Below are 17,921 nucleotides of genomic sequence, written 5' to 3'. Positions count from 1 at the left end.
TTGTGATCAAAGAAGCAAAGCACTTAGAGTGGAGTAGATTTTTGTAATCAATAGCAAAATCTTCCATTAAACATGTCCTAACTTCATCACTAGAAGCTAAATAAGAATTGAGATCCGACATATATTTACCAAAAATTTCTGAACCTTTAAATTAATGGATAGATAAATCTCTCTAAAAATCACTTGGTTCAATTATAAATTAATAGATAGATAACTCTTGCCCTATTTTTTTTTTTAAGATTGTTAATATCAATTTATTGCAAATAAGAGGAAAAAGAGGGGAGGAGGGGAATGAACAAACAAAGACAACAAGCAGCCAAGCTAACTCTGGTTAAGACAGCCTCAAGGGCTGGAAATTATAGTTAGGGATGTCAATGGATAATCGAAAATCTGAATCCGATTTGCATCTGTATCCGTGTAGGGACATCCGCATTCGTCTAGAGATATCCGGAAAATAATCCTAATACTCCGATAAAAATCCGAAAAAAAATCCGAATACTTAATAATAAAAAATTAAGTAAATAATGAACTTGATGTTTTTTGAAGATTCAATAGGTTCTAGAATATGAGGAAAAGAGAATCATGAGCTAAAAGATATAGATTGAGAGTAAATTGTATCTCCTGGGGGTGAGGAAGGTCCGGGTTACATACAGTAGAGATGTAAACCGATGGTCGAAAATCTGAATTTGATCCGCATCTGAATTCATCTGTATCCTTTAAGAGGTATCCGTATTCGGCCAGGGAATATCTGGATTCGATTACATCCAATCCGTATCCGAGCCGAATCCGATCTGTTTACATCCCTAATTATAGTGAACATAAAGCAGCCAAAGATCCCAAAGCATCAACTTGGGACAGCTAGCTGGGATCAAGAGACAATTCCCTCAAAGCCAAAGAACTCAGATTTCCCATTTCCCAATAAGGAATAAAATTCCTACTGGATTTCTTCCCTTCTAGAATGGAAGCCTAGCATCTGTCACGAACATCCAACTTGATATCTCCCACAATCAAGGGTTTAGGTCTAGTTTTGTTTTGGAAGCGCTTAAGATTTCTGTCCCTTCCAAGTATATTGATTATCTTTTCTGTTGAATGATCTACACTCTAATTTGGAGATCTTTTGTACAGGATATTGGATATCTGTATGTCATTTATGATTGGGATGGGTTTTCTGCTGATGGGCCTGATGGCAATGCCGAAGGTAGATCCCCAATCTGATCATGATCTTCCCTTCTCTCTGCTGATGGCCATGCCAAAGGTGGAGGTGGGGAGTTCCAGAATTTGTATCCCGTCCGGGTATGCTTGGACGTTAATCCTGTACTTTTTCTTTCTTCTTAATATATTCAATGCTGACCTTATGGCCAAAACATTCTACACTCTGATTCCTGTCATTTTGATTTTATAAAAGGATTCTTCTCTTGGAAAGATCATCAAATTTTGCATCCTGCCACTTTCATTGTTCCATGTTGCTATAAGATTTAAAAGTTGATGACTTAAAATTTGTGATTTTCTGTAGTCCTCGAAAATTTCTGCCAGATTGGATGGTAGTCATTTTCTTTTTTCATTTTTATAGATGATTGAGTAGTAGTCAATGGCATTGCCGAAGGTGGGGCTTTGAAGAATTCCCAGGTATGCCACGACGTTAACTCTGTAATCCTTATTCCTCAATTCCATTTTGCTGATCCTTAGCAACAAAAAAGAGCAATAGTCAATGGTATTTTTTTTCGCTAAAGATCATTTGTATTAAAAAAAGAAAGATAATAAGATACAAGACAACTCCAGAGAGCCCCTGACACCTTCGGCAATGCCATCAATGACGGGTAAATAGGTTACTTAATAGGTCAATGGTAAGTTGAAGCTTTTGGTGGTATAAAATGTTACTTAAACAATTAATGGCATCTCAATTTATGTACAACAGAATTAGGAATTACTAGTCCTGATCATCAATAGTAGAAGATGATATCCCAAGTGAAGAGGCAAATGTTGCAGTCGTATCACCATCGAGGTATCTCTTCAAGCGGTTCAAGTCATCAGCCGCATCAAGCATAGATGGCCTAGTAGATTGAGCCTCCTGAGTGCAAAGCAGACCCAACTCGATCAATTCACTTATTGCTACTTCCCACATCTTCTGAACTTCAGGAGACTGATCTCTTTCAGCTCTCATCAGAGAAGAGTCTATAACCTTCTCTACCCTCCCATGGAAGTGATTTTTCACCCATTTATGAAGGCTTAAACCACTGGCAAACATGTCATCTGTGGGTCTTTTTCTAGTGACCATCTCAAGTACTAAAATGCCAAAGCTGTAAACATCACCTTTTGTTGATGTCTTTGCTCCATATCCATACTCTACATGACAAAAAAGACAAGGCAAATTTTGATACCTACATGACCTGAAAATAAAATGTTTTCTTCAACTATGCTAGAATATGCAACAGGACTGAATTTTTTTTTATTTTTTTATATTCAACGCAACGCAAAGAATACAGGAAGAGCTCCCCCCCCCCCAAATAAAGGGGGATAAAGAAGAAATAATACAGCTACCCAAGGCCCACCATCTAGAGGTTGCCATATCAATGGGAAGCAAATGAAATAAAAGATTCTAAGAACTAACAATATGCCTGTTCCTTGGGGTATCTATAGTCAATTTTGCGTCGGATTTCAAAGGCAAACTGAAATCTTTTTTTAGTCAAAAGAAGGTGGAGAGATGTCTCCATCAAGAGATTTATCTATTAAAAAAAAGCAAAGAGTCCCCCCTTCCCTTCAACAGGGAAGGATTTACAAGAAAAGGAGGTGGGTGAATCCACCACAACTTAGAAAACTTTACAAAGGCAGCACCCTTGGCTCACACATGAGCTTCACAATTCAGACTCCTAGGAATATGCTGAAAAGAAACACAATCAAAAGATCAGAACATGTATCTACCACAACTATATATGCAGCTATGCAAATGCAAAATCATTCCAGATTAGTCACACACATATAAATACACAAAAACACAAAACAAAGAGTTCTTTATATGTCAAACAGAAAAGGACTATCCTGGTATGGTTGCTTAAAAGCAGCTTATGTTGACCTATATATTGTCCCTTTTTTCATCCCTAGCTAAACTAGAGAGAGAGAGAGAGAGAGAGAACCTGGTGCAATGTATCCAATTGACCCTGCTAACATATTTGCTGTAGAATTTCCCATGTTCTCAACACCCCCATTATTTCCTGCTTCAACATTCATCACCAATCTTGCAATCCCAAAATCAGAAACCAAAGCAGTCATTTCATCATTGAGGAGAACATTACTAGGCTTCAGATCACAGTGTATAACCTTGATTGGAGAGTGATGGTGCAAATAAGCCATCCCTTCAGCAATATCACTACAAATGTTTACCCTCTGGATCAAACTCAAATCTGAAGAACCTGAACGCAAACCTGTCCCTTGATCTTGATGTGAGGGATAAAGATGACTCTCCAAGCTCCCATTTGCCATATAAGGAAGAACAAGAGCCTTAAAATCTGGTAAACTACAAGCAGTAATGATCCTCATCAAGTTTCTGTGACGAATCCTTTTCAAGACTTGGCATTCTCTGTTGAAGCTCTTTGTAGAATTTCCTGTTTGCAACTTTAGCACTTTGACTGCTACAAGAGTCCCATCCCCTAGAACTCCTTTATAGACATGTCCATAACTACCTGATCCTATCAGCCTCTCTTCGTCAAATCCTCTAGTGGCCTCTGATAGTTCTCTATGAGTTATTCTAGGGAATTTGGACCTCAGTGCAGGTGTGGAATCACCGAAAGCTTCCTCTTTTCTAGAGGACAGCATTCCTTTGATGCGCCTCAATCCGATCACACAAACTACTGTGGCTAGGAATGCAAAAACAGATCCGATAACACAAACCAAGATCAGATTCTTACGCGAATGGACCCAGTAGTGTTTCTTTGTATGACAAACGCGAAAGCCTGGAACTGATCCACATAGATGTATGTTGCCTAAGAAAGAAAGATTTGTAACCAAATTGAAGATTCCACCAGTATTAGGTATTGATCCATTGAAGTCATTAAATGAAAGATTCATTAGCTTGAGACTAGGACATTTGCTGAGGCTTGCCGGAATCCCACCGGATAAGTGATTGTTGGAAACATCTAGTATTCCAAGATTCCGAAGATCACCTAAAGATTCAGGAAGCTGCCCTTCAAAAGAATTATAGGACAGATTGATTAGGGTAACAGCAAGACAGTTTGACAATTGAGGAAATATGTTTCCAGACAGATTGTTTGCTGACAGATCAATCTCTTGAACTGATTCCATCTTGCTAATTTCAAGAGGCAAATTCCCTTCAAGAAAATTATGAGAAAGATTTAAAAACATTCTGATCTCATTAAGACCAGATAATATTTGTCCAGGGATCCTCCCTTTTAATCTGTTATAAGACAAATCTAGCCTGTACAAGTCCTTGCAGTGACCTATCTCTGGAGGTATAGCTCCTGAAAGAAGATTGTTGTTGAGGTACAAATAAGTTAATTCACTAAGATTCCCTAGACTTGGTGGAATCTCTCCAATTAAACTGTTATTTGACAAGTCAACTAGACCCAATGAAGTAATATGTCCCAGTGTAGCTGGAATTGGACCTGTTAGAGAGTTGTTAGACAACATAAGTTCTTGTAGCATGTTGAAACGACCATCAATCTCTGCTGGAATCGTTCCATTTAAAAGGTTGCTTGACAAGTTCAAAAGAGTGAGATTTTTGAGGTTTGCAATATTTGAAGGGATCGGCCCAAAAATTCGGTTTTCTTGTAGTTCAAGATGTGATAATCCAGCACCAAGTTGACCTATAGTATCAGACAATCTTCCTCCAAGGCCCATACCTGCTAATTCAAGCCCTTCAAGCTCAGGATTTTTTGTGAGAGAAGTGAAGAATGGCTCAAGATTAGTATTATTGTCATGGCTAACCATATGATTATAGGATAAATGAAGATAGACAAGGCCTCCAAGCTTCTCAATAATTTCTGTTGGCAATTCACCAGAAAGGAAATTGCTTTCCACATCAAATTGAAGCAATCCTGACAAATTTGATAGAGTTTCTGGAATTTTTCCACTCAAGGAATTTGTAAATAAATTTATGTGCCATATACCTGTTGGAATTCCAATCTCTGGTGGAATTTGGCCTGTGAGTTTGTTTTCAGAAAGATCTACATATATCAAGGAGGTGCAGTTTGAGAAGATAGAAGGTGGAATTGTACCTGTAAGATTGTTTCTGCGAAGGCGGAGAGAAATAAGCTTAGAAAGAAAGGAGAGAGACTCTGGTATACTACCATGTAGATTATTTCCATCAAGCCGAAGTTTTTGGAGATGTCGGAGGGAGGATAATTCAGGTGGAATAACGCCGTATAAGTGGTTATCGGAGAGAAAAATGTAACGAAGACCAGTGAGATTTGCAATGGAGGAAGAAAGCTGACCCCCAATAAGAGTTCCATTGAGAATGAGTCTTACCACACGGTGGTGATGACGCCAATGACATATGACTCCGGTGAAGTTGCATACGTCGGAGGCTTCATCCCAGTTAGTTAGTACAGAATTTGGGTCAGAAACTATGGCCATTTTGAAGGCTAACAGAGCAGCTTTGTCTGTGAGCAAAGAGTGTTGGTAGCCATGACAAAAGACTAATAGAATGTATTGTTGAAGGAATATTAGAACCAACTTGGCTCTCTTGAAGGCCATGTTAGTAGGAAGAAAATGATAGTTTCCTTTTATAGGAACCTCCTCTCTCCCCTGCAGTCTTGATCTCACTACATATATAATAAACAAATTAATCACGAAGAGGAGGAAGGGGGAGGAGGAGAATTTAATATATAAAAGTCTCAGTACTGAATAAGCTCAACTGATCATGGGAGTGAGTTAGAGGTGGTGATGTTGGTGAGTGTGAAGGCATGTAGATCAATTGTGGCTGTTGGTGCTCCTTTTGTTGGTAATATTCAACAAAGGCTATGATATGTTGTGGGACTTCAAGTTTCTTGTTTCTTTCTTTATGGGTTTGCAAGTTGCAGCCTGGAAGATGAGTCGATTCTCAACACAATATAGACAATCATTTCAGGGACCATTAATAAAAATTAATTGTAGGCAGATGTGTTGATGAAGGGTACTCTCAGGTGGAAATGTATGAATAAATTAACAAAAAGTATATATTTTTTTTATATTTCATTAGAATGGCCACGTAAAATCAGTTACTGAGTATACAAATTAATTATCATGATACTAATCAGTAGATTGTTTATTATTTAATCTTCTATTTTTCTTAATATCAAGTTTAAGTTTTTTTTACTTATCAATTGGAACCTATCTATAGGAAGGGGGAAGAGTATTATTTTAGAATTTTATTTCATAATACTTGGGGGAGAAGTTTTGTGCACGGTCATGAATGGTGCACGATGAAGTACACAGCCGTTGGATGGGGCTGAAGAGGGTGCACCATAGACCTTCATCCCCAATCCAATGGTTGTGTACATGATGCATGCCATGCACAAAATCTTTTACTTTATTCAGGTTGGGTAAGGCGGGACTGTCCCCCATTGTGTTTTGGTTTTTTGGTAACACCCCCCTTATATTTGGTTCTAATTATTCGATTCTGATTTTAATGATATCCTAAGGGTCAGCCTAGAGAATTTTTGGGATTAAAAAAAAAACAAAATATGGGAAACATTTTTGTGTAAGAGCGTGATCCCTACGTGCATGCAGGGGGCCAATAAGAGTGCACACGAAAGCATCATGGGGGCGGGATTTCTACCTTTCATAGGAACGGGGTGGTAATTTTGCAGTCATTTAACCCACCTTATCTGGGAGTGGGCGGTACATTTACCCACACAAAACTTTTGTCCACATAAATTATCTCCTTCCCCTTCTCTAAAGGGGTTTGGGGGTGTTGCACCCAAACAAAAAAAAGTTCATCTAATAAATAAAACAACATTTTTGACAAGCAAACGCAGCCTAAGACTCGCAATTTGGATCCTCTATTGCCAGAGTGCCAGACAGTCGTGTGGCCTCACATAGGCAGGGCGTGAACCCCACCCGAATAGGGTGTTCGACCAGTGGGTGGGGCGGTCATTTCGCCCTTGCCTGTGTGAGCCCCCACGCCGACTGCACGGCCTGTTATGACGAGTAGGGATCAGCTACCCATATGGAGAGCAGTGGGGATAGATCCCAACCCTCCATGGGCTGTGGGACCCACACCCCATTGAGGGTTCAGATCTGTCCTCTGTCCCCAAGTGGGGAGAAGAGCTGATCCGGACTCCGTCATGACCAAGTAACCGTTTGTTTGACTCAGGCGAGAAAACACAGAAAAAACCAGTCTGGCATTGGTATCCAAACAGCCCTGTAAAATATCCCTTTTTGTCTGGCTGTCTCGGTCTCTCCTGTGCACCAAGTCTGAACAAATCAGTCCACACTCCACAGGGTTTAAGGGAGGTTCGCCATTTCCAAAGTCCAAATATCCATTTTTTGCCCCTCTCTCTCTCTGAACCCGACTAATCTGCAAAACTGGCTTCGACGGCCACAAACTCCTTCGCTCCGAGCCCTCGATTTCGAGTCCATAATAAATGGAGAAAACACCGAAAAAACCACATGAACTCCAAGAAAAATTTGTCTTTCATTCTCAATTCAAACTCAGACATTGAATTTCGCAGGTTAAGACTCAGTGAATCCTTCTCTTCTTCCCTTTTACCCGACGGTTTTGAATTGCCTGGATTGAATGCAATCTGCTTTGCCAAGTCCTCTCACTTGCGTTCCATCCAGTTCCCCACCTTATCAGATTCAATAGACGAAAATCTCATAGGAAACCTTGAAGATGCCATTAGTTTGCAGAGATTCTCCAATGAAGTTCACCAGCTTTTGCCCGAAGAAGCCGTTGGGAGGGTCTTTTACGAAGACCCAACCTGGATTTCATCAATTTTGGCGACCACCAATTTGAAGGTTATTGATGAGAGAATTAAAAGTGGTGAGAAACAAGAAAAACCAGTTTCTTGTTATCATGAGATGGAGAAAAGCAGATATAACGCGCTTAGGAGAAGGCAGATTAAGGAGGAGACGGAAGCATGGGAGAGGGCCGCGGCGGAGTATAAGGAGTTGGAGAGGATGATGTGTGAGAAGAAATTGGCTCCTAATTTGCCTTATGTGAAGTTCCTGTTCTTGGGTTGGTTTGAGCCTCTTAAGGAAGCAATTGCTAAAGAGCAGAGGTTGCTGAGGACGAAAAGGCAGAAGTCTGCTTATGCTCCTTACATTGATTTATTGCCGGCTGACAAGATGACTGTTATTGTCATGCATAAAATTATGGCTTTAATGATGGTGACACCAGAAGAAGGATGTGTTCGGGTAGTTCAAGCCGCCATTCATATAGGGGAGGCCATCGAGCAGGAGGTGAGTCTTTGAAGTTCTAGTTTGTGGGATTAAATTGTGAGATAATAGGTTTAAACTAGTATAAATGAAGTTGATGGTTCAATAGGTAACTCTTATAAGTGGAAGTGGTGATATATAAACTGTAATAAAACTACTGAAAGAATGGATGATTGGGGAGAGAAGAGGACACTAAAAATGTAATAATAGATGGTTCCAGTTAGCCTTCGTGCAAATGGCTGTTACAGATGTAAATAACTAATTTGATGTCTCTTTGCAGCCCTGAGTCCCCAATTTTGAAGGCTATAGCCATGCTTGGCCTTGGCCTCCGCCTCTAATTCATCTCATTTCCCTGAGCCTCGAACTTCAGAGTCCTTAACTATGCTTAGGATTGGCTTCTAATCTTTTAGGTTTCATTTGTGTCCAGTTAAGCCACTGCAACAAAAACTTGTCAAAAAAAAAAAAAAAACAATATAATAATAAGAATAAAAAAACAGAGAAGAAGATAAAGGACCAATCAACTTAGCCTCCCTACAAGGACCTGTACGCTTACTGTAAAGTGAAACTCGGTTGAAGTGATTTGCCACTCGTCTCACCAGGCTTCACAATAGCTATCCTTATATAGAATGAGAAATTAGCCTTTTATCTTCTTCTCTATGAGCAATCCAAAAGGAATTGAAAAACGGAAGGAGGATTACCCTTTTTTTGGGGGTGGGGGTGGGCTCTGAGTACTGTGTTGACAAACAGATGGGTTCCTTCCATGATACTCCATCTCTTCCTCAATGCTGATCTAACTTATCATTACTACTGAATTGACTGCAGAACCCCTCATTTATTAGTTCATCCATAAATGTCATAAATGCTCTTGCTAAGAACCTTGTATATGAGCCCAGATAGGTAAAGAGGAGCTGTGGCTCCCTACCTTTTAAGTTGAGAATCCTTCATGATAGTCTGTAGTCTCGGTGTCCTTACGATAAGGCATGAGCATGCTGGATGGCGACAATGTGTTCATAAACTATATAATAAGGAGAGTCGTATTCTAATTACTCAGATTCCTTTAGAATCACCTATAGGGATATGTGATTTAGTTTGTACCATATGCTGAAATTATTCTACTGTTTCCCAGTGTCACTAATGTTTCCATGAAGTATCAGCAACGTGGTTGGATTCATTCTTTGTTAATTCAGGTGAGGATTCAGAGATTTTTGGAGCGAACTAAGAAATGCCAGAGTGGTAAAATGATTGAAAATTGTAAGCATGAGGATGTAAGTTCAGAGCTGGAGATTCTCCGGGAACGTGTTAAAAGATTGATGAAAAAGAAAAGGTTAATGGAGGTGCAAAAGCTGGTAAAAAGTGAGGATGATATTAGCTCTTGGGGTCGACCTGCCCAGGCTAAGGTTTTTGATCCTTTACTCTCTTATTAAAGAAACGGTTAAACAATATTAGTGTTCTTTTGTTTCTTGTCCTGGGTTTGAAGCCTTCTTTTGATAACTGTGCAGCTGGGAAGTCGTCTGATTGAATTATTAACAGAAACAGCTTTTGTACAACCTCCAGCCAACCAGTTACCTGATGGCCCACCAGAAATTCATCCTGCATTTAGGCACAGGATTAAAACTCTGACAAAGGAAGCAGGGTATGATTGTATTTCTTCTATCTGTCAAAAATTTATCTTCTACAAACTGAGTTTGAACTATACTCATGGCCCATGTAATCGTGTCCTGGACCATTACATCACTGCCTCCATTTCTAGGATGGGGCATAGCCAATGTAGACTATCTTTATGCTTCCTCACTAATAAATTGAATCTTACTTTGCTGTAAAAAAAATTTCAGCTCTGTTTCTTATGGAATATTCTTTGGCTGTTCTGAGTTTTGTTGATAGAGTATTCTATACTTAACGGTGGACCCAAATCCTGAACCACATGTTTGGTTACATTGGTTTAGGATTCATCTAGAATACTGACCATAGCTCCATCATGTGTATAATATACATTTCAAAGTAGTAATAGGTTGTTTTGGTTCATGCAGACAGCGTGCCAGGAAGAGGTATGGAGTTATAGAATGTGACCCTCTGGTCCTTAAAGGGCTTGACAGAACTGTAAGTTTAACATCCTTTTGTTTCTGATCAGATGTGCTTGGGCCACTTGTAATAAGTTTACTACACCAAGTTGTTGGTTATACTTTTAAAATTGCTTTGTTTATTTTACTCTTATGAGAGGAAGCAAATTAAATGCATGGTACTCATCAAAGTCACTGTCGCTTGTTCGGTTTAAAATTGCTTCCTTTACTACTGACAAAAGAAGTGCCATCAGCTGCTGGAAGTGGCAAAGAGATTACTGCTGACAGGTTAAGGGGGTGTTGGGCATGCAATCTGGGATTTTCAATCTTAGAATAAATCCAGGAGGGGGTGTTTGACATGCAATACAGGATTCTCAATGCTGGAATAAAATCCAGGATATAGATTGTATTTGAAGGCATTGTACCATAGATTGCAATCCAACATATTAGGATTGAGGATGTTTTGGCTGCTTTTTTATGGTTTTGTGATTTGTGCCCTCTCACTGAATCAAGTTCTCCTATTTAAAAATTTTAGGTATGTATTACATGGTTAACAATGTAAATTCACCCTTTTCCTGTCTCTTTGTACATTTTTTTATTTTATTTTCAGTATCAAATTAGGAAAAGAGCCAAGCCAACTGGAAAACATCCTTGAACAGAATCATTGGCCTTGTTAGAAGAAAATCAGGGTCTAATCATAAGCCTAAAAACATAGAGAGAAGGTTCACCAAAATGTACTCCATGTGCAATTAAAAGAACTCGTGTATTTGGCTTGCAATCTCAAATCCAAGATCTCAATCCTTCGATTCCAAATTAACATAATTGGGCCCAAATTGAAATCTTGGTTAGGTTTACAATCATGTATTGCATACCAAACGCCCCCCTAAATGAATAACAGTTCGTATGAAACGGTATGCCAACTATTTTTGCCTACCAATGACTGATAAAGTATGGATACAGTTATCTCTTTGACATTTCATGCATTTTCCTGTTTTCTTTATTTGGACTATACAGATATCTTTGGAGCATTTTCTCTTTAATACTTACGATGTTGTTAAAAAGAGTATAAAAAGTCAGTTTCCTGACTATTCTTTGTTTAGCTAACCTTTCATATGATAATATGCATGCAGGGTAGACATATGGTGATTCCTTACGTGCCAATGTTGATACCACCCCAAAAGTGGAAAGGGTACACCATAAGATGGAATGGATTACGCTGTTCTACTGCTCCCCCTCCCCCTCTCTTTCCTTTTACTTAAGATGTCCTTTTGATGGATTTCTGTGTGGTTGAAAACTTTCATGCACTGTGACACATGAATGTAAAGAAAAATTTTCTAGTGAAGAATAGAAAAAGAAAAAGGGCGGGTTTCAGCACAGCCCCCTGAAGGCTTTCTGGCAGGGAGGTTATAATTGCTACTGACAGTTTTGTTAGCACTCATGGGTTAATTTTCTGACCAATCTGATTTCTCCACATATTAATATAATGTTCTGAAAATCGTTTGAAATCCATTTTGTTTTAAGACTGTTTGAAGAACAGGGACACTTGAAAAATCAAGGGAACCCTATACATGTTGGGTTTATGGTTAAGATGGACCAACAAATTTGACATGTGGCATATCCCAAAAGTTTCCTTGGTATCCAACAACTAGAATGATCATGACATCAGTCAGCATGGCAGAAAACAGGCACTGTGCTAGATGTTCTAGGGTGTAGGGTTGTCTATGCCTGAAACCCATGTATACACCACAACTTTTGATAGATGAAAGAAGGGTTTAGACGACCTGTTGATAGGGTGAGCAGGTTGAACAGCTGAATTTGACCCAATGGAGGGTTTGTCGGTCAATTTGACTATTTGATAGACAGAGGTCCCTCTTTATTGGCCACACATTAATTTGCGTTATGCGTTCACCACAAACATATTACCCACTGTATGTTTGAATCTGCATTTATAATCATTGAGCTTAAGTCAAAATAGCTAAAAGTGGGTTTTATTTTTGCCACATGATGAAGTCTGTTTGGCTGAAATTAAACTCATGAGTTGGGGGGGGGGGGTGTGTGTTGAGTCTCACATGTTCAGGTTTATAGAACTCATTCCCTCAGTGGCCACATGGCAGATGTGGTCCTGCTAAGCTTGGTTTTGCTATCCATTCTGCCAATCCACTTCTGAAGAATTTTTTTAAATAAAAAATATATTTCAGCTCCACTTATCCATCCGAAATCCTGAAATTTTATTTTAAATGCTTACTTCTAACTTAATCTCTCCAATTTTCCACAGATATGACAAGGGTGGACACCTGTTCTTGCCGTCATATGTGATGCGTACTCATGGAGCAAGGCAACAACAAGATGCAGTAAGGAATGTTCCAAGAAAGCAGATGCAGAAAGTATATGAGGTCATAGTTCATTTCTTGATTGTCTTTGCAAGCTACCTTATGGCTATCAAATTAGCCAACTCTATTATCTTTGATAATAGCATAGTACTTTCTGAAAAAGAACAATAGCTTAGTACAAAAGCATCATGATTAGAAACCACTGTTTTATGAAAGTTTAATGATGCCAGTGTCCTTAAATTTAACAGATGAAGCTGGAACTATATCATATTATGTTACATTAATAGAGGGAAAATTAAAAGATCATAACAACCACATATTAATCAAGTGCTCATCCGCCTTGTTTCTAAATATGACATATCTGTGAGAGAAAATTTAGTGCTCTCTCATGTCTTGCTGTGAGAGAAAATTTAGATCGTTACTCGAGTCCTTAAATAATCTCTCTTTTGTTACTTCAGTCCCTGTTTTCTGTGATGTCTTAACAAGTGAGAATGGGAATCTCATCCTCCCATTGGTTATGATATTTCTCTGTTCTTAATATTCGGGCTATCACTTCACTTTAGATTCTAGCATTTGGAATCTGTGTCACTGGATTGTTACCTTCGCCTAATAGGCATAAATTACCTGTTTAGCTACCCAAAGTCAAACATATAGGGTGTGTTTTACTGCAGAGGACCAGGGGTGAAAGGATTTTATTGAAGTATTTTTTAGACACTGCAAAGTAAATTTAACTTTTTCATGGAGCACAGATATGAAACGTATTCTCTTGTGGATAGAGCTAGTCATATGTTCTGATCCTAGTTCTCCAAACTAGGACAGTGCTACTCCTGCAGTTAGACCTCCTTGTGGGTAGGTTGTTTCTTCCTGATTAGCTATATTCAGTGGTTGTAATTTTTATTCTTTCTCTGCCTTTATATTTTTGACTATATATAAATATAAATGTAGGAGGTTCTAGTTTTAGCGAAGCCATAAATCATTTAAATTGTGGAATAAGTTGATGTTATTATGTTATGACATCATATTAATTGCTGCATGCTTCTCCATCCTTGCGTATCTGTAGATAAAGCTGACAGTATTGGTAGACAATTATTTTTTCCTTCCCAGAAACTTGTCTTACAATTTGAAGCTAACTTGGGATTTTATTTTGGTCTACAACCGAGCATGTTCAGGCTCTAGATACACTTGGAAACACTAGATGGAGAGTGAATAAAAGAATACTTGACGTTGTAGAGAGCCTTTGGGATCAAGGTGGCAACATTGGAGGCCTGGTTGATTGTGGAGATGTGAGCACACCCTCAAACTTGTAACTTTCACGAGACTAGTTCTCTCATCAAACAATTTTTTATTTTTATTTTTTTTGGTCTCAATTTTTAGCATAAAAATCTTAGTTCTGGTTTAGTAGACCATAAGAATGATGAAGCTATGCCATATCACTTAAATTCAGGAAAATAATTTTTTGTTGGTATCCAGCACTTCAATTTCTGTTATTTAGTGTACATACTGGACCAAGAATTCAAGGATTCATGGATCCAGTCATAGATTGAATCAGGATATGTCAAGGTTGATACAATCTTGGTTTCTGCTAGGATTGGCAATCCTGACTTGTTTTTGTCATGGATATGCCAGGATCCAATCCCAGTCTCTAAATTCTTGAGTTGACTTGAAAAATCTCCATTTGTTTTGTAGTTGTCCAAAAGAATTAATTGCTTAGATGTTTAGAATCATCCATTTTAGTAGATTCTTGACCTAGGATATGTACTCGGTGTGTACTATCCTTCAAGTTACACCACTGTTAATGCTTTCGGTTGACGGGCCCTTGGCTTAAGGGTGTAACTTGGGCTGGGCTGGATTGTGCAATTGATAAATTTTGAATAGGGTTGAGCCCGGGGCCCACCCACTGTATTTTAAATCTGACCCTGAAGCAGGCCTGAGTTGCACCCCTAACCTGGCAGATGTTGATTTTCTTTTTCATTAAGCTATTGGGTATACAGTTCACTGAATTCCTGATATCCTTTGCATTGTAGATTCCAATACCAGAAAAGCCAGATTCAGACGATTTAACTGTAATCCAAAAGTGGAAATGGAGCATGAGAAAAGCAAAGAAGATTAACCGAGAGTTGCATGCACAGCGATGTGATACAGAACTTAAGCTTGCTGTAAGATTTGTTGCTTTCAAAAATTACAAAATACATTTTTACTTATTGTTTCCCCTTTTTGTTGGGGACATAAAACAAAAAAAATCCTCATTTTTGTTTGCTTTGAAGTAATGTTGAACAACTTGTGAGCAGGATTCAGCTCACCAGTTATAAAAATAAACTCAAGTGGAGCTTAACAAGTCATGTATTTATGTAAATATTAAAACAATCAAAAGATTTAAAAAGCTAGAGCTTAATTTCTACTATGTCAAACAATATTATTCTTTATCCATTGTTTTGGAAAAACTTGTGCTTCAACTAAATTTTCTCAGTGCTGGTGAGTAGTGGTCTCGTAATTTAGAGCTGGATTACGAAGGACCTAGCCCCAGGCAGGATCTTCTTGAACAAAGTTTAATGCTGGTTTGGTCTTCAAAAACTGGGCAACAATTGATGAACTTGTAGCAGATCGCACAATGAAATCGATTGAAATAGAAACAAAAAGAAATAGAAAATAGAGAAGAAGGATAGGATTGGATCGAGTATCCCATTCTCTCTTGGGTCTCTCACCCACTCACAGGTACAGGCATCTCACCCTTCCCCACTGTATCTCACAGCATAGCATGGTTAAAAACTTAAACTTGACTTGGCTGGTTATCAGCGTATTCCTTTATTTATGATTCCAACTGATTACATCCTAGGTTCTTTTAGAAATATCTCAAAACAAAAATCCCAATTAAAATAGAACTCCTATTCCTAATCTAGAAAATGACTAAAATAATAAAACCTCTAAAACCCCAAGCAAGGCAGCAACCTTTTTGAATTCGAAGTACTCCACGCAAGCTGTCATGGTGATGCAGATTTATCACCCAAATGGGCTTATATTCTTAGGAATAAGTCTATGGTTGAGTTATATATATGTTGGGCCTTTGATCCCATGGGTTTTCTATGTAATAGGCCACTTTTATGGGCCTAAAATATGGGTACTAAGGTTACATACGGGATTAGTTAGTAGATTTCTTTTTATTTGGTTAGTGGTCATGTGATCACTTAAGTAATCATGTGACTTGGTTAAGTGATCATGTGACTATTTAATTATTATTTAAGTTGGGCTGGATTAAGACTTTATAAGTCCAGTCATGTTTTGAGTCTATTTCCTTTAGTATTTCAGTTTCCTAGTCAGTTTAAGTTATCTAATAGGTTAAGGATTGGGTTAGGCCTTTCCTTTTTAGCGTAGGAGTCTATTTTTGAGTCTTTTATATAAGGTTGTAAGGGGGGCAAACATTGAACACGAATTTGATTAATGAAAAAGCTTTTGCTGCTCTTCTCTTTTTCTCCATTGAAGATTTGTCTTGTGTTTGATCAAGGCTGGTGAGATTGGTGTTTGATTCAATCGACACCTTGCGGTGTGCCCGGGTGGATCGTTTGAAAGAATCAGTGTTTGATCTGATTGACATCTTGCGGTGGGAATCTTGGGTGGTTCAAATTGTTTATTTGTTTTCTCCATTGCTGTTACGTTCAAGTTCTGAATATCCCAGATTTATCATCAACAAGTCTGAAACTGAAATTCTGCAATTATTCCTCTTCCCTTCTAGAAGGTCACATGCAAGGTGATTTTCGCGAGAATTCTACCCAGCCAAATCGAACCGTTAGAATCATCTCAAGTTTTGACCTAATGTTCTTGAACCTCATTCATGAACTCAATTTCAGTTTGGTGCAATTTTGACATGCAGATCTGTTCCTGTTGTGAATTTTCGATTCTGCCCTTATTGTTTGTTAGAAGCCCTGTAGAACTGAATGCTTGAGTGATCAATATGGATCACCAAGCCCCTTTATTTATGTTCAAAGAGTTACAATAATCCTACTAGGAATAGGAAAACTACCCTTGCCAATTCAGACTAGGAATACCTAAATAAGAATCAGCTAAGGGAGAATAAACATAAAAAAGGACAAGTATACCCCTTTCGGGTAGAACTAATTATTCTGATACTCCCCCTCAAGTTGGAGCATAAATATCAAACATGCCCAACTTGACAAGAATAGGATGAAAAACTTTTCCACTTAATCCTTTAGTGAACACATCGGCTAGTTGGTCAGCAGACTGCACAAAAGGAACACAGATCAACCCTTCTTCCAACTTCTCTTTGATAAAGTGCCTATGAACCTCCACATGCTTTGTACGATCATGCTGAACAGAATTGTAAGCAATACTAATGGCAGCCTTGTTGTCACAATACAACATCATGGGAAGATGGATAGGAACACCAAGATCTTGCAATAAGCCTTTGAGCCATAGCAATTCACAAATACCCTGTGCAATAACATGAAATTGTGCCTCGGCACTAGACCTTGCTACTACGTTTTGCTTTTTACTACGCTGTGTAACAAGGTTTCCACCAACAAACGAGCAATAGCCAGAGATGGACTTCCTATCAGAGGATCCAGCCCAATCAACATCAGTATATGCTTCGATACAAAGATGGCCATTCGGAGACAGAAGAATGGAGATGGACTTCCTATCTTTGTATCGAAGCATATACTGATGCTGATTGGGCTGGATCCTCTGATAGGAAGTCCATCTCTGGCTATTGCTCGTTTGTTGGTGGAAACCTTGTTACACAGCGTAGTAAAAAGCAAAACGTAGTGGCAAGGTCTAGTGCCGAGGCAGAATTTCATGCTATGGCACAGGGTATTTGTGAATTGCTATGGCTCAAAGGCTTATTGCAAGATCTTGGTGTTCCTGTCCATCTTCCCATGATGTTGTATTGTGACAACAAGGCTGCCATTAGTATTGCTCACAATCCTGTCCAGCATGATCGTACAAAGCATGTGGAGGTTGATAGGCACTTTATCAAAGAGAAGTTGGAAGAAGGGTTGATCTGTGTTCCTTTTGTGCAGTTTGCTGACCAACTAGCTGATGTGTTCACTAAAGGATTAAGTGAAAAGTTTTTCATCCTATTCTTGTCAAGTTGGGCATGTTTGATATTTATGCTCCAACTTGAGAGGGAGTGTTAGAATAATTAGTTCTACCC

The 17,921-nt window shown here is 38.7% G+C and overlaps 2 protein-coding genes across 4 annotated transcripts in view; one reads left to right on the top strand and one right to left on the bottom strand.

Moving 5' to 3' along the window:
* Positions 1-1,845: 1,845 nt before the first annotated feature.
* On the bottom strand, positions 1,846-5,717 carry LOC122645657 (putative leucine-rich repeat receptor-like serine/threonine-protein kinase At2g24130). The gene is made up of 2 exons (XM_043838976.1): positions 3,132-5,717; positions 1,846-2,343 (listed from the first exon to the last, which is right to left on the bottom strand). The coding sequence occupies exons 1-2, from the start codon at positions 5,704-5,706 to the stop codon at positions 1,928-1,930; spliced, it is 2,991 nt and encodes a 996-aa protein (XP_043694911.1). The 5' UTR covers positions 5,707-5,717; the 3' UTR covers positions 1,846-1,927.
* Positions 5,718-7,411: 1,694 nt separating this feature from the next.
* The window catches only part of LOC122646548 (DNA-directed RNA polymerase 3, chloroplastic-like), a 42,898-nt gene continuing 32,388 nt past the window's right edge, over positions 7,412-17,921 (top strand). For 2 of the 3 annotated variants that reach the window (XR_006330645.1, XM_043840118.1), the window contains exons 1-8: positions 7,412-8,394; positions 9,558-9,767; positions 9,870-10,003; positions 10,398-10,467; positions 11,558-11,616; positions 12,703-12,820; positions 13,927-14,040; positions 14,782-14,913. Coding sequence is in view for 2 of the 3 variants with exons in the window: in XM_043840118.1 (XP_043696053.1) it covers positions 7,603-8,394; positions 9,558-9,767; positions 9,870-10,003; positions 10,398-10,467; positions 11,558-11,616; positions 12,703-12,820; positions 13,927-14,040; positions 14,782-14,913 (1,629 nt within the window). In the remaining variant the exon portion in view is untranslated. The remainder of the gene's footprint in view (positions 8,395-9,557; positions 9,768-9,869; positions 10,004-10,397; positions 10,468-11,557; positions 11,617-12,702; positions 12,821-13,926; positions 14,041-14,781; positions 14,914-17,921) is intronic. The other variant, XM_043840117.1, reaches the window with a different exon arrangement.

This window comes from Telopea speciosissima, chromosome 11 (genome assembly GCF_018873765.1).
Source record: "Telopea speciosissima isolate NSW1024214 ecotype Mountain lineage chromosome 11, Tspe_v1, whole genome shotgun sequence".
In the NCBI taxonomy this organism is placed as follows: Eukaryota; Viridiplantae; Streptophyta; class Magnoliopsida; order Proteales; family Proteaceae; genus Telopea; species Telopea speciosissima.
This window is presented reverse-complemented; position numbering and strand designations above follow the sequence as displayed.

Excerpts from the sequence above, each read along its gene's own strand:
- LOC122645657 (XM_043838976.1), bottom strand. The coding sequence starts at position 5,706 with ATGGCCTTCAAGAGAGCCAAGTTGGTTCTAATATTCCTTCAACAATAC. Across the intron at positions 2,344-3,131 it reads AATTGGATACATTGCACCAG|AGTATGGATATGGAGCAAAG; the intron begins GTTCTCTCTCTC and ends TTTGTCATGTAG.